At 48.0% G+C, this 16622-nt stretch overlaps 1 protein-coding gene across 1 annotated transcript; it reads right to left on the bottom strand.

Annotated features, from left to right (window-relative positions):
- Nucleotides 1-1472: 1472 nt before the first annotated feature.
- Nucleotides 1473-14377, bottom strand: EREG (epiregulin). The gene is made up of 6 exons (XM_075039504.1): nucleotides 14298-14377; nucleotides 12661-12719; nucleotides 4197-4280; nucleotides 3620-3743; nucleotides 2890-3036; nucleotides 1473-1870 (listed from the first exon to the last, which is right to left on the bottom strand). Exons 2-6 carry the CDS (start codon nucleotides 12665-12667, stop codon nucleotides 1810-1812), a joined length of 423 nt encoding a protein of 140 aa, XP_074895605.1. The 5' UTR covers nucleotides 12668-12719; nucleotides 14298-14377; the 3' UTR covers nucleotides 1473-1809.
- Nucleotides 14378-16622: the final 2245 nt, after the last annotated feature.

Genomic DNA, 16622 nt, shown 5'->3' with positions numbered 1-16622 from the left:
GTTCGCCTGACCACACCTTTGCAGTGGGTGGTGCTTGTCAGAGGAAAGATAGCAGAGAAAGTAAGTCCAAGCCAGGAAGCAAGTATCAAGCTGGGGAAGAAGCAGAGCTATCATTCCACGAGACTCATCTTTTCCAAAGGAAGGGGTATAGGCCACACGGCCAGGCCAGAGCACTCCGGCGAGCCTTTCCCACCTTGCCTCCCAGCCCCAACTACAGGGACCCTCCTCAGGTCCCATTCACAGCCCCCCTGTTCTCCAGACACACTCCAACAGCTACATTCCCAAAGACCGCTGCTGGCCCAACGACTTGCTGCAGCCGGCCTCCTTCTGCTGGATTGCTGCGCATTGTGTGGACAAGCTCGCGTGTTCCCTTTCATGGCATATCACGGACTGGCTTTACTCAACAGGATGATGCAAGGCAGATTTAAAGTCCTGCTACCTACAAGCTCAGCTGAAATTTGTTACTGGACAACACACAGCAGAAAAGCAAGAAAGCCACTTCTGAGAATAAGATCCCCCCTTTCATTTTCTTGATCTCAGGAGCTTCTAATACAGGAAGGCAGTTTAAGGAGAGAGGGAAAGAGCCAGTTTATGCCTCCACAAGGGCCTCTGGCTGACTAAGAGCTTCTGAAATAGCACTCTCGCTTTGTGATTTCTCAGGTCCCACCACTCTTCCTTACAAAGATCCCATTGCACAGATCAAGAGATCAGAGGTCTCACACCCATAAGCACCAAGCAACACAAGCCGACACAGCTCCCATGAACCTCTGGCAAAGGCCGGGAATGATGTAAAGGTTCTGCTTCTTCTTTTTTCACATCTTGTGAAAGTGTGAGAAGTGATGGGATTAACAGGGACAATTCAGATGCTGCAAGAATCCCTCCTGTTCACCGGGAGCCACGCTCAGGGTGCAGCTAAACCCAGTGGACTATCCTATCGTTATTTTAGACCAACGAGATATCTACATTAAGCCCAAACTGAAAACCTCTCCTTCCCCTGCTCCCAGCTGTATGAAAGACACTATGGCAGAAACACGATGGGGAGGACTGGAGTCCTGGTACTGGTTTCTGAGGGAGCCTTCTTCCTGTAGCTACACTCATACCCTGAGCTGCCACATGTTACGGCATTCAGCTGCAGAGAGCGATCACCTTGTGCTGCTGCCTCCCTGCTGTAATCCAAAATATACTCAGCACAACTTTCCCGAGGGTATGGATGAGCCGAGATCCATGCTGCTGTCATGCAGTACATGTTGGATAGGCTGTGCTAGGAGCTGCGCTCCTTTTTCCTTTAAGTTGTCCCCCAATTACACCAGCTAATAGCTATGTTCATTGGAACTAAGGTGCACTGATACATATTATTAGCAATACTATGGTTTCTCTCTCCAAAAATAACTGCTGAGGCGTCAAACATTCTGCTCAGCCAAGCCATGCCAAGTTTCACTTTAATCAAACCACACAGACATTTTGACTTTGTCTAGAACTTTTATTTCAAGGAGTAGAATTGTTTTAAGCATATTCACAAGAATAAATATAAAATTACTCTTCAGAGTAAGAAGATGAGTTTTTATAAAAATATATCTCTATCCCACAGAACCACTTAGGTGGGGTTCTCGCTAGGAAATATTATTTAATAAAAAAATAAAACACTGAAAATAAAATGCTTGACCTATACTGATTGGATCACCAAACAATTGAAATTTTTAAAAGGATATAAATATTGTAAATATTGTTAACAAAAATAACATTTAAATAGATGGAAAGCCACTGAATCCATGCAGATGAATGGAACGCTGTAGGAAGCCACCGCTTCTTCTACAAGGCACCAACTTCCTTGTATTCACTGGCGTTCGTTTGTCTCTTCTTGCTTCGGTACCTGGAAGCAGAAAAGAGAAGTGTGAGTTCTGGAAAGCCAGTTGTTCCAAATGGCTTTTGGGGGACTGAAGGGAGGGGGGGGTGAAGGAAGTAAAAAAAAATAATAAAAAAAAATGCTGTATGACTTCCTCACATTTGTTTTAAACCTCTAGCAGCTAGGCTCTGGCTCTGCTCATTTCCAGGTCTGAGATAACTTGCATGCAGAGTCTCATTTCTCAACTCTTCACTGAAGATTTCACATCTGCATTAAAGTCTTGCTGCTGGTACTAGGTTTGTCCTTGAGAAATCCTGCAGGATCCTTCCCTGCCACAGGGCTGAGTACTCTAACCAGCTAGGCCATCTTCTGTTTGAGGTGATGCACCATCGAGTCTCCAGGCAGGGAAGAGCAATTACAGTGGTTACCATCTAGCTGTCAGATCTGTGAAGCTGAGCTCTCCCTCTGGGGGCTGTGCCACCTTCTAGGCTCTCTGACAGCTGCTGAGGATTAGTTATCAGCCTGAAGAACGACTCCTGCTGCTTGTGGGTCTGTTAATGGAGAAGACTACTGTCCTCCATGGTAAAGTGGATAAGGCAATGCTCGTGATATCACAGTCACCACAATAACATGGCAGATAAACAAATCAGCTAGTATTAATCCAGTTGCTCTCTGGTTTCTGATGACTGGCGCAATGGCATTACCGAGAAAAGGAACTAGAATTTTCCTACTCCCTGTCTGCTCTCTCCTTGACCTCAACAGACCCCCTAAGATGGACTTTAATCAACCTATACAGTCCTCCGTCAGGGTTAAAAGGCATATGAAGGTGCTGTTGCATAGCGTGCAATTTGTGTTATGCTACCCAGTCAGCATGCTTCCTTTTTTGAACACTTCAGTAAATGCAGGCTAGCAGATCTGTATATCAAACTATGTCCACGCAGTCAAGTGAGTGTAGGTATCCCAGTCTATCTGGAGATACTCAGCGGACATCTTACTACACATACAGCTGACTCCCCTTCCTGAGCCTCGAAGAAAATCCTTCTTACCTTCTGCAGATGTAGTAGCTTGCAATAGAGACGGCAGTGAGGAAAAGTAGAACTATGATAACGGTCAGTGCCACATACTCCTTACTGAGGGGTTGTCTGACAAGTTCTGAATGCACACATCGGACACCAGAGAAGCCTACGTCACACCTGAGGATAAGAGACACAGAATTAGAGGCATCATTGTGGGGTTACACTTTAGCAGTCCACAAAGCATGCTATACTACTGGTCTGCTGTTTCCTCAGGGAAAAGCTATTTGAACTGATATAACTCAAGCCCATGTGGTCCTAGAAACAGTTGCAAATTCTTCAGGTAAAGGAGGAATACCCTTAAAAGTGCACAGAGGGTCATTATTTTGTAGGCTGAATCAAAGGGGAGACTTTGCTACTTTGCCTGAGGTCTGGATCTCACAGTACTGTAAATACAGATGAACAGGGAAGCACATCGGAATGAGTGTTCCAAGTTTAAGTTGGCTTGGTGACTAATTTCAGGTGTTTAAGACTCTCACTCAGGTTTCACTGGAGCCAGCACACGTGCTTAACCCTTGCTTAAATACAGCTGAGGTGTATTACAGATACACTGCTCCTCTTTAAGTTCTTCTGAACATTTAAATACTTTGCTGGATTGGTGTTCCAGCTAAGTGTCAACAGTAGTGAGGTCAAAGGCCACACACAGTTCATCTCAAAGCCCACCTCAGGGAGGTCTGCAGGACACATTGCGCCCTGTCCATACCTGCAATAGTGCTCATCCAAGTCCACTATGTACACGCACTGTCCGTGGAAGCAGTAGTCCTTCATTTCAGGCTTGCATCTAGTTATCCCAACTTGAGCCACACGTGGACTGTTCTCTGTCTGGACTGCAAGGAGATTTTGTTAGCATCTCATCAGTCTTATTTCCCCTTTCTATTTCTCAAGCAGTGTACAAGCTTTACAAGTACAACTAACAGTCTCCCTACCAAGAGACCTCCAGCGCAGTAGGCATTAAAGCAGGCAAGCATTCTGAACAGGGAGAGCATTCTCCTAGACCAGAGTTATACTGGCTTTTCCTTCAGGAGTTCCACACAAGCTATTTCTGCTTTTACAGCAGAGTTCTCACCTCAGACAAAGTTCTTCTGCTGAAGAAGCAATATTCAAGGAAATGCAAGCTAAAAAATGCTTCGTGTTCAACAACACTGAGCACTTTGCAGGATGTTGGCAATGTTGCTCAACAGAAAAATTATTTCCAAGGGCATCTCAGTGAGTCCACCAGCCCAAGGAAGATAGGAACCAAAGACTTTTTAAATGACAAGAGAGCTGTGCAGTACACTTACTTAGTGCTGTTGTGCAGTTCTCCATTTCACCAGGCCCACATAATGGGATCACTGTTGTGCCCAGGACTCCTTGCAATAGGTAACCTATAAGAGAATAAAAAGGAGAGTCAAAACTAGATGCTTTTCAAGTACAGTTAAGTATTTCAGCTGGAGTACTCATGAAGTTAATACAAGAACAGAAGTATTTTATCTTAGTAGTAAGATGAAAAAATATAGGTCTGAGAGATCTGCTGCCTATATTATATAAGGCAGCCCTGAGAAACATCTCTGAAATACAAATGTAGAACAGATTTCAAACAGAAACTTGCTGTCTGTGACCACCCCTCACCCACACTCTGAGTGAAACTAGGCAGGAACAGGCTTGGAGAGATTACACAGGAGAGGCAGAAATTAGGCCATCGCTGATTATGTTAGCTTTCTGACTAGTCTGGTATGGCACCTGTGCAAGGGACGCAGCCAGGGCTCCACAATTAGGCATGACAATCCAGCATTCATCGCAGGAGGAGTTCTTTTGGTGATCAAAATCAAGATGTCCTTGAGTCACAAGGGTCCACAGGGAGAGAATTTCCTAGGACTCAGCAAGTCAGCGCAGCTGGTGACTCAGCACACCAGGTCAGCGCTGAGCCAGGCTCAGTGCCCCACCACTGGCTTCCAAGACCACATGCTGCTCAAGATAGGCTTAACGAAAAAGCTGCTCTTTATCAGCAAAGAGCTTCCTCAGCCCTGTACTTGCTGTAACCAGCCTGAAAAGCTGGACAGTTCCGGCACTAATACACACTCTAGCGTTGGAGTTTTTCAGTTAAAAGACCACTTGCAAAGACAGCTAACACAAGATACCAAACCCCCTTTGTCTGGTCACTTGGTTGGAGAGGTTACTGACCACTTTACAGATCCTGGGCCAGTGTTAACTTATCTCAGCAGAACCCCAGAAGAAAACGGGTACATTTCTGTCCTTCCTTCACTATCCACACTAAAGAAAACCACAGCTCTGCAGGTTTGATATGGGTACCAGACATAATAGGAGACTGCACCACACAGGCTGAGGATTTTGGGTACTGCAGCCATGGCTGCATTTCCTTGGGGGGCAAAGGCCCTCCCTCCTTCCCTTCTCTCAGAGATTCAGTGTATAAAGCATTTTGACATCTTTTGGGCTGTACAGTGCTGCACAGGCACAGCCTTCAGGTACCCTACTAGTTAAATGAACATTTCGAAACAGGATTTGAAGACCAACACAAGTCCTTGTAACTTCATGGCTAGCCCATGAGGAGCTGTCAATGTTTGCCCCAGCTGGCCATGAAATCCACTTGGCTAACACTCCTGCTGTGGTCACAAACTAACCTGCTCATGAACTGCTTAGTCATCAGCCCCATTCCACGGAAGTCTGTAATTTGTGTCTTTGGGCTGTTTGCCTCTATTAACTTGTCAGGTCATGCATGTCTAATGGAGGGAGTGTGCCTTCATAATTTCTTGATCACTCTAATTCAACTCCAGTTAATAGAAAGTTTCATTACATCTCAGAGTTAAATCCAGTAGTGATTGATGGATTTCCTGCAGCTCATCTATTTCTGGGTGATCAGCAGGCTTTGTTTAAGCTTTATTCCAGCTAGATACAATAACAGCAGGAATATCCATCTTAGAGGGACAGGAGGTTTTTGCATGTGTGTTTGTGCTTCTTTAAAAAACACCATTCCTTCTCCTTACCTTCCTCTCCACCACACTGCTTGCAAAGATAATAAGCCAGGTTGCCACCAAGCTTTAGAAGAGAGGACAAAGACTAGGTCTACCAAAGTGAGAGCCACTGTAACAGACCAATGATGCCAGCATCTTGACTTGTACAGGAGACTAAGCTGGAGATACCTGCGCCTGCTAGCATGACTCAGCAGGACCTGCCTTTCACTCCGATGGGGCAGCACCAGCAAGTTTACTTACAGGGTGGGAATTTATTTTTTTTTTTAAAAACAGCACTATGCTCACTATAGATTTCATCAGGAGAAGCAGTTGAACACTTCTGTGAGGCCAATTTGAGTTGCCACAACAGACAGTTAAAGTGTTTGAAGGATGAGGCCATCAGCTGACAGACAGTGGCAGCTCAGTTACTGCCAGAACAGCAGGCTTTGAACTTCAACCAGGGACCCGGTGTCCCAAATGATGCCGGAAAAAGAAGATTTACCAAGTCCGTCCTTCTTCCCAGGACCTAGACGGACATTTTAGAAGTGCTCCATGGACTAAACTGCTCCCTCGGCAGGGAGCAGCTGCGGCACAGGACAGCTCTGTCCCACTGAGTATATACCATGTCATTCCAAGTAGCGATGCCGAAATCCTGAGACTAATGAGAGTTAGTGACCTGAGGCTCCCTCCTGTTGCCTACGTACTGCTGCTATCAACTCCGTGTGACGTGCTACGGCAAGATTTGGTCTCAGGGCCACATGATAATAATGAACATAAGTCAAGGCAAAATATGCTACAGGTACCTGATGTATCCACTTCTATTGTACTTAGTTAAGTAGATGGATTAAGCCAGCTGATGATCTCTTTTAGCCTACGTATGTTTCTGCCTGCATACTTCCTTGATCCCAGCATAATTTGAGCAGTTGCTTTTTAATCTAAAGTTCCCTGTTCGAGAGTTACCAGAACCTGGCTTTTGCATCTGAGAAACTCAAACCTAGGTACATGGAAGAGACTGATCAGCTCTTCTCTTTGCTTGAGAAGGAGGCACTGCTTTCCAGCTAGAGGAAAGGCCAAAACTCAGACACCTGTGAGGGACAAATTAAAAATAACCTCCTACCACACTGAACAAAGGCTTGCCCCATTCCAGCCATGTGCAACAACCAATAGCCTCCTCCGCCTGACTGCAGACACACAGGCTGGAAAGGCTGGAGCACAGGCGTGGATATTTGCTGACACCCAGCAGTATTTTCTGTGTTTGGGCAAAGTTCTTCCTGCTCTGCGCTGTTATATTTTGCCCTTTCCCCCATGCGCATACTTATCCTCTGACATCAATGGGAGGGGGATCCTGCAGGAGGATAAGGGATCCACACACTGCAACAGCAAAGGAGAGCCTTTCCCAGAATAATTATCAGATGAGGTATACTAAACATAGGACCTGGGAGAGGTAGTTATATTTTTATTCCTTCGCTGTTCACTGAGCAAATACTCTACAGGGTACAAGATAAAAGTAATGAGATGGTGGATATTCATGCGTGCCTCGCAAGAATGCGAGTGCTATGCTTACTGCTACAGCACTAGCATGCACACGCAACACCGTCCGGTACTGCGGGAGTTCCTGTCAGGTTAACACTGACGGCCGTGGCTATTACCGGAACAGGAATAATGCTGCTGTTCACTCGTCCTTCCACAAAGGATGAAAGGAAAATGAGGGACAGAGACTGGCTGCCTTTGCTTCCTGCAGCCTTCATCAGAGACTACATGCAAGGGCTAATTATCAGTTCATCCACTGAAAGCCAGCTATAGTTTACAGTTACAGGACAACTGCTAAGGAAGAAAGATGCCTATAACTGAGAACTAGTCTCTTTGCAAGATTTACACCCATTTTAAAGGGGAATTGAAAGGTTTTGGAAAGGTCAATCATCACTTGAGTTGGCTTTGCCTGTCACCGAGATCACTAGTCTTGTCCTAGTTCATCTGAAGAAGACCCCATGATGCTACTTCACACGTGGCATCTCTGCGGTCTCTCTGCCACAGTGGTAGTGCCCACACTTTTCACATATGTTGCACTTTCAAAGCAATGCCAAGCACGGAAGTGTCCAGGTGACACACACCTGGAGGTTCGCAGCCCATTTTTAACTCTAGAGACAGATCAAGGTGGATCTCCGTTACCTGATCTTGGACACCCAGACCATGTCTGACTGTGTAAGGCCTTCTTTGTACAGACTAAGCAGGAAACACGGAAGTTAGCCAGTCTGTCCTACTGGCTTTATGAACACCGTTACTACCACCGTTTAACTCTGGTGCATTGCTCTCCGCATTTCTCTGCTGCTAGTCTCCCTAGCTAGCCACAGAAGTTTGCAGGCCACCTCAGACAAAGCACACACCTCTGGCCACAAAGGCTAGGTGTGTGGTTGTGTTTTAGATGAGGATCACAGAAATGTAGAGTTAGCCATGAAAGCCTTGCAAACAGCTTACTCTTATTCAAGATTTGGCTGTGCAACTATACGCCTTGCTCACATCACTCACAGCATCTCTAGAGTTCAGGTTACCTATGCAGGCTAAGTATTTTTTCCTGGGACAGGGAAAACGGTCATTCGAGATAATTTTAACCACCTCAGACAAAGCACACCGCCCCATCCTTGCACTCAGGATACATCATCTGGCTGCTTCTTCATGTTTTGGGTAGGATGTACGCATTGCCTAGTTGCCTGACTATGCCCGTCGAGGCAGGTGCCCAACACTCTTCTTCCTGAAATATGACATACAAGATGTATGGGTTGCTCTTCTCACCCATGTGAAAGGAGATGCTATCAGCCCTTTCCACCCCTCATCCCCCTGCAGTCTATGTGTGTTTGGCCTATTGTCTAAATGGAGGCACCAGATGCGATGGTACTGAGAGATACGCTCAAATAAACTACCCTTACGGCAACTGGACAGAAGTATCTGTACATGTTTCTGGGAAGTAGCGTCCAGGCTCCCCAATCTCACATTTTGTACCCATGGCTTCAGAACTGCCGACTCAAAGTCATGGATGCCCGGGGCCAGGCCACAGCAGCTCTAAGGCAGCCCTGGAAACACTAGCCTCTACGGGAAGACTATCGCTCCAAAATTGCTACAGGCCCACGTGATCATCTTCAACATTGTGCCAGGACTTACCCTTAAGCAGAGATAATGCAGATAATTATGTATTATGTGCACCCAGTCATCCCAGTGCTGCTTCCACCCCTGTGGAGACCTACACACCAGTAAACTTACTCACGTGCTACCCCTGTGCCTGGGCCCCTCTGCATTCCACGACATGCGTGGGGGCAGAGGTCCCTACACCACAAAAGAAGCAGAAATCCATTACTGCTTCCAGCCAGACACATCAGCCACTGACATTCTCCACATCTCCAGACCCAACGACCTTCATGCTCAGCCCGCTTGCTGATGGCCAGACAAATGTGATGCAGGAAAACATATGATCACCAGCTCCTGAAGCTGTCCAGTGAATCTGGAGATCCAAAGCCTGCCTTCCCCACTGAGTGGGCATTACAGTAACTGCAAGGGGACCAGCGCCAAGTCTCCTGTAGTAACTCATGGAAAAAGCAGGGCCTGGGCTTGGCTCCATCACTGCCACATCACCATGTGGCTGGCAGAGCACCGTGGCTCCTCAGGGGTGAGCGATGGCTCTCTCCCACCATTGCCTTTCTGCTGCACAGTCACCAAGCCCACAATAGCGAGGATATGAAGCTGGCAATGACTGTCACTTCAGGTAGGCTTCAGCCATTCAGCAGAGAACCTCTTAAAGTCTGACAAAATGCCAGCTACAGACAGTCTTCCCAGCTTCTGCTTACACTAGAGACCTGGGAGGGTGAGGCAGCAAAGTGCTCCTACAACTCCTTATGATGCCATCTAGCTATGACTAATCCATCCCTTAGTATTAGATTTTGTGTCTGCCCTGGAAATAAATAAATCCATATACAAATCCATAAAGACCTACCAGTTCCTTCCCAGTTCTGTGCAGTTCCCAGCCAGTTTTGTGCAACGCATAGCTGAGTCACAGACGACAAAGATATTTAGCCCACTGTCCTGGCAAGTAAGATGCTGTGCAGCAGCTGATCCATAAGCTATTATGGAAATACCTGGCCAAGATGAAAGACAGAAACTCATGCTGCAGTGGGCTTAGCAGATAAGGGAGCACCTGCTCCCAAGGAAGTCTTGGGAACTAAGCTTCCCTGTCGACTGTGACCCTGAGCCCAACATCATGAGTGTGAGAATATGCTTTGCCATTAAAGCAGCGTGTGAGCACGCCAGGTCTCGGTCCTGCCTCAAACATTTGCTGCCCACACAGTTCGAGTCACCTCGCAAGGTCAGCTCTCAGCAGTCACTGCCAGAGCCCAGCAGAGGTGTGTGGCAAGGATCGGTTGTCGGTTCACAGCACACCCAGGCTCCAGGACTCTCAATGCTCTAAGGACACACATGTTCACTTTGGACTTTCAGGTAGCTTATGTCATGCAGCAGAATAACACGCTGCCAATGAGGAGATGGAGAAGTGTCAAGCAGAGGGAGGCCACAACTTGTTTTGTTACCATAAGGAAGTCTCTGCTGCCGTGGGGATTCACCTGCTGAGCTCACCCAGAGCACGGCCTGGGTGAAGGCAGCAGGACCAGACCACAGACAAGACAGGACAAGGTGGAAGAGAACAGACTGCACTGCCTTGAGCACGCTGCGCTGCGAGCAGAGTTGGGGAGAAGGGGAACGAACATTCACCACCGCTCAGTCAGAGGGCACACCTGAGCATCGCCCGAGCAACAAAACGTCCCACGACAGCACGCCACGGAGCGAGACCCGTGCGCTCCGCTCCTCGGCTCATACAGCCGCCCAGGTACACCCATCCCTGCCCATGACTTCATCTCGGAGAAGAAACGCATCGGCTTCACCCGAAGGCAAGCTGAGCTTTACGTTTTGCCAGAGGTTTTCCAGCAGCTACCGAACGCCCCGGCCCCGCCACTCGGCAGCGCCCGACCCCCCGCCAGCCCCTGTCCCGGGGTGGGGGGCAGAGGAGCCGGCTGCCCCTCGGAGCGGGACGCAGCGGCTCGCCACGGTGCCCCCCCGCCCCGACCCGCGGAGGGGAGCCACGACGACGGCACTCACCGAGGAAGAGCAGCAGGCTGCGGCCCCGCAGACAGCCGGCGTCCATCGCCCTCGCGTCCCCGTGGAGAAGAGAGGAGGAAGAAGAAGAAGAGAGGGAGCGAGAGGAGGGAGGGAGGGAGGCAGGCAGGCGGCTGCGGCGGAGCGGCGGGAGCGGTGTGGGTGCCGGCCGCGCCGCCCCGGACCTTTATGGGCCGGGCGGGAGAGGCGGAGCGCCGCTCGCCGGTGATGAAACCCCGGCTCGGCTGCGGGCAGGTGCCCAGCCCCGGCCTCCTCGCTTCCTGCCCCGCCGCCCCCCGCGGGCCGGGCCGGGCCGGGCCGGGCCGCCTCCGGCGGGCAGGGGCGGGCGGCCGCCCTCCCTCCCTCCCCTCCCTCCATCCCCCCCTGGGCCCCTGCGCCCCGCTTCGGCGGGGCGAGGGGGCGAGGGGAGACCCGGCCGGACACACTCCTGCCTGACCCCTCCGGCTGCTGTCCTGCTACGCCGGGTTCTCCTTATTTTAGCAAACGTTACCGCAAATTGTACGTGGGGTCGTAAAATCACCCGTCCCCTCCGAGCAACCCGGCCAAGGCACTGATGCCCGGGACTTCCCGGGGCAACGGATGCCCACGGCTGATGCACGGCCTCGGCGCCGCTGCCTTCTGCTTGCTTGCTTGCCCCAAATCGTCACTGCCAGGCGTTACCGGTGGGAGACCGTGCCGGTTGCAGCCTGGAGCCAGAGCCGAGCGCTGCCCGGGTGGGCTCTGCCTGCACGCAGCCAGTGGACCGCTGGGCCGCTGCGCTGCCACGAACGCCGCCCGCCCGTGAACCAAGGTCTGGAGAACACCTCTGGGCAGGCAGCCAGAAGCTTGCTGCCTTCCCTAATCTCCCATCTCCTGGCATTTCTGAAGTGACCCTCGGCACGCACGTGCTGCTGCCGGGGAGCCTCGGCGCTGGGGGCAGAAACGCTCTATTAAGTTACAGCACAGGCCACAGGAATGCCAGCCAGCACCTCATCCAGCACCTGGACCGGCCGCGACGGTCCCAAGGTCAGTGGGTGCTTACGCCGCATTGCCCCTCCAGCCCTGGGGCCCCGCCACAGCCCGGAAGCATAGGCAGCTCCTGGTAGCAACAGATCTTTCAGTTACTTAGATAGCAGTCAATCCGGTACAGCTATTTTTAAAAAAAGAATCCTTTCAAGCATCTTGTCAAAGCCCACGCACTCTGTCGCTATGGTAGTCAAGGCCTCGTTCCCATCATCGGGTAGCCGAGGGACACCCCACCCCCAAATCCTTACTGTACACATTTGCCTGAAATACAAAGGGTGTTTTATCTGAACAAGTTGCCCAGCAATGGTGGCTATTCCTTTTCCTTTTAAAGCAAAAACCACCTTCCTCTGCCTTACCGCTTTCCATCGTCAAAAAAGGCAAGGTGATACCCCATTTATTGCAGAACTGATAAGCCTATCTCATAGTGTAAGGAATTTGAGTATTGATAGTGAGGTGCAGTTTAATAGCTGATGACTCAAGCACCCATAGTTTCTCCATTTTATAAGCGGTTATTGATACAAGACAGTTAATTGTAGAAGATACTGCAGAACACGATATACTACAGCACCACATTTGGATTGCAATTATAAGTAATAAACACATTAATTCAGGGAGCTGGAATAGATCTGGTACTTACAAATCATAGTCCTCCCTATGTTGGGAGAGTTTTCTTAGGTCTACAGAAGCATGGAGATGCTGAAAAGTAAAAAAGGCAATGTGTTACTATAGAATTTTACATCAGCGCCATTTATTAATTATCCAAATGGTATGAGAGTTGGCAAGATAAATGTAATAAAGATCAGCATTAAAGAAGCATTTAGAAGTTCATCCTCCACAACTCAGTGGGCATGATATAGCCAGAATCTTTTTCTAGTCTCCTTCCCCCCCCCCCCCCCAACATTAGGGTCACGTTTTACCCCCATACAATCAGTATACCACTTTTAAAATTAGCAGATGGTAGCTTTTTTTGATGCCGCATGACTGTTTTCATTGCTGCTTTAATTTGGGCTGATCCCCCTTACTAAGAATTTTACTGCCTGCTCTTTCAGGGCTCGTAATGAGTAAAGGAAGGAATTGCAATGATTAGCAAAGCATATCTGTGTGTGGGCATACAGATCCCTTAAAAAGCAGCATCACTGTAGAACTTCGACTTTATAATTAATTTCACCCTTAAATTCCTGCATGATTTATCCTCTGAAAGACAGCATTTAATTATAGTCTTGTACCAGTATCCAGATACCAAGTAACGCTGACACAATTGGAGCAATTAATTGGAATTTCCTCTTTCAGATTTGAATATATGGAAAACAAGTATCATACACGCATCTTTGTTTCATCTTTCTGTAATGTTCTTTGTCTCACGGTATGTGGTTCCGCATCTGGCATCCCCGCTTGCGGCTTTCACCATCCTCTCCTCCACGTGGAGGCTGCCTCGTTGAATGAAGTTGATAGATACTGAGACAAGGGGAGCCGCACGTCAATACCTTAAGAGCCAATTTTCCAAGAGGCTATTCACACTGAGCAGTGCCTCCTGCACCGACAGGTTCATTGTAAGGCAGATTCATTGCATCCTACAGATCTGAGTACAGAGTGACATGTCTGTACAATGCCGAGAGGTAGCACTGATTGGGCAACGGAGCATCACGGGTGCATTTCAGCTAGTGGCCTCAATTTCAGCTGGGGTGAACTGGCACGCCCAAGTCAAGTCAATGATGGATTTATGCCACTTTGCATCAGACCAGCGAGTAGCCCCCAGAATGCTTTGACATTTCAAGATTTTCTTCTTTACAAAGTGTAACAAGTATATGAGGAAATACCTTAAGAACTTGTTCAAAAGACCTACTTGCTTTTGCTACCTTGCAATGGCTTAATAGCCATCTTTAAAGAAAACCTCTTTACATAGTACATAGGCTCAACTCAAGTCCATGATGTGCTTAATCCTCTTTCAATGTCACAAGTGCTCATATCTCTTCTGTTTTTTTGGACAGAGCAACAGATTCATAGCAGTGATTATTTCAAGGGTATAGATTGAGCTTCGTCTACTAGTTTAGCTATCACTGATGACACAAAAGATTTTCTATGAACAACATACCCTCTTCAAATTAGAGAGGAAAAAATACAGGTTAAATGTACATTTGTCTGTGCTTGAAAATACTTTTCCTCATGGTGGTTTGCCATAAAGAATATACATGCGTTCACAGCAATGAACTGTCACTTTACATATGTGTTTTTCCGTAACTAAAACCATACATGACAAGTGACTCTACTACTTACTTTAGCTGCTTTCTGTAGGACTTGCATCCAGTTTTATGTATTGCTGTCATGGGGATGGATCTGCATTGGTTTTGTCTGTCGAGAGTAAGACCTATTTGCAAAATCAACGTTTCTTTGTTACAAAGCATTTTTGAAACCAGAAGAAAATCATTCCTAGTCTTGCACTGAAGCACTTGGCACTGTTACACATGCACATAAAGTAACAAAAGGTAGCATTTTCATAAATTCTTGGGAAAAATCAGCCAGCATTTCTGAAAACAGCACGAGCGCATACGTCAGTATGTAAGACAAATTTTTATATACAGTAAGCTTTCATTGCACAGCATGAGACCTTCTCAAGAAATTCTCTCAAAAGACCAGAAGGCTAACTGGAGCGCAGCTCACTTGACAGCATTTTCATTGGAGCTACAGAAGATATTAAGTATGAGAATAATAAGTGGTAAAAAGCATGGGTCTCGCATGTGAGCACAAATGCCCTAAGAAGGGAATATATTTAACTGGGATACATAGATGAGATAGTCTGGAGGAAATGGAGTAAGGAAAAACCTCGAGCCAAACTTACTCCACATAAAGGTCAGTTTCAAATTTGCCATGTATATAAGGGATTAATTAGGTCAAATGTTCTTAAACAACCAGGCTCTCGTATAAACTATTAGAGTTCAAAACGCTGCCCCCAAGGCTGAAAGTGGCTGATGCCTCTTCCTGTAAATGCAGGGTGAGGTCAAAGGTACTGGACAACACAGATGTTTTGCTGTTTTTAAAAAAAAACAATCCCCAAATTCACTGATTTCTTAGCCAACTTCTTGGGTCAGCACTAACTAGCAATTCAAAAAAAGAAAGAAAAGAAAGCCCAAACAGCTAATTCCCATCCAACTCAACATGTCTCAGAAGATGGAGATGAAAAGGGGGACGCATCTGCCAGTTCATGCTGGATTGCTACCTACAGGGCAGTTTTTAAAGCTTCATTCTTCTGGCTTGTATGACATTTCCATTACTCTCCCCTGGGCAACTCCTGAATGGCTCAACACATCTCACTGGCAGGAAGAGCTTCATAATGCTCAGCTGGTGTTTTCCCTTTCCTAATTACAGCTCACTGCTCCATGCTAAGTGATTTCTTAGCCTCCGAGGGGTTTGTAGCTTTTTTCATTTGTGGAGCCTTTTCTTGGCTTCTGCCTTTACTTGATGCTAAACAAACCTGTGCAAGCATTTTATTTGTACCCTTGTAAAGGGTGTTATCAAACCAAGTCCCTCCCATATCACTGCCCATAATATCTAGTAATTGTTTCTCCTTGCTCCAACTGATTCATTAAGAATATGAGAAGGAACAAGGTGGAAGAAAAGTGGTTTTCCACACAGCATGCAGCAGGTTGCAAGCAAGCTGGGAGAACACCAGCCCCTTACCCATCAGTCTTGTGTGCTGTTCTGTCCATCAGCACCTCTTTCGAGTTCATAACTTCATCTCTTCAATAGTATTCTTCATTCTCCAGGAAGATGAGAGTAAACCACTGAGAGAAAGAACACATGCAAATATGAAGACTGCCCTCTCTGATGGTTCACCATGCAAACACATGGGTGCAGCATTTAGAGCCCTGACCAGTGGCCAATATAATTGAAATCATTATGTGAAAGCGTGTTCCTGGTGGCTGACCATGTGGCTCGACAGCTCCGTCCTGAGAGCAACATCCATCTCAGGACAGTGAAATGACAGCACGAACCACCACTGTGGGGACTGCTGTGACTCAGCAGGCACTCACCGGCTCCTGTCAGCCTTTCACCACGGCAGTCAGTCCCAGCTATCGGCTCTCCACCGCTATCTTCCATCCCTCTCCTACATCCTCCACCTGGACAGCTGGCGCTAGCATAGGGATAACAGGAGGAAGACACTCTGTATACACGTGCCACTGTCAGAGGGAAGGAAAGACGTCCCTTGGGCTGGAGCAGGGCCAGCCTCTAAGGCCTGCGCTAAAGCCTAAACAATATGTGATGCACACACGTTCAGCAGAGCCCTCTGCCTCGCACCCGCTCCATTTGGGAACCTTGGCATCAGCCGAGCAGTTACGCAGGCCTCCGCTACAGTGGCTTCAATCCCAATGGCAAGCGTACTTCGCCCCTTTCACTGCTGCAGGGGGTGAGGGGATAAAAGCAGGGCAAGAGCAGAGGAAAGGCTGACTTGCGGGCTATTTCCCAGCCTCAGGCTCCTGTGCTTGGCCTGCTGAATTGGAAGCACCGAGCTGTGACTCGCCCTGTACTCCAGGCCCTGCACTGCCACCGGGACTTCAGCCATCCACAGGCTCCACATTTTGGCTGCAACTCAGTGGTGACTGT

Source organism: Buteo buteo, chromosome 1, assembly GCF_964188355.1.
Source record: "Buteo buteo chromosome 1, bButBut1.hap1.1, whole genome shotgun sequence".
NCBI lineage: Eukaryota > Metazoa > Chordata > Aves > Accipitriformes > Accipitridae > Buteo > Buteo buteo.
Note: the sequence above shows the minus strand (reverse complement) of the source record. Positions and strands in the feature narration are given on the sequence as shown.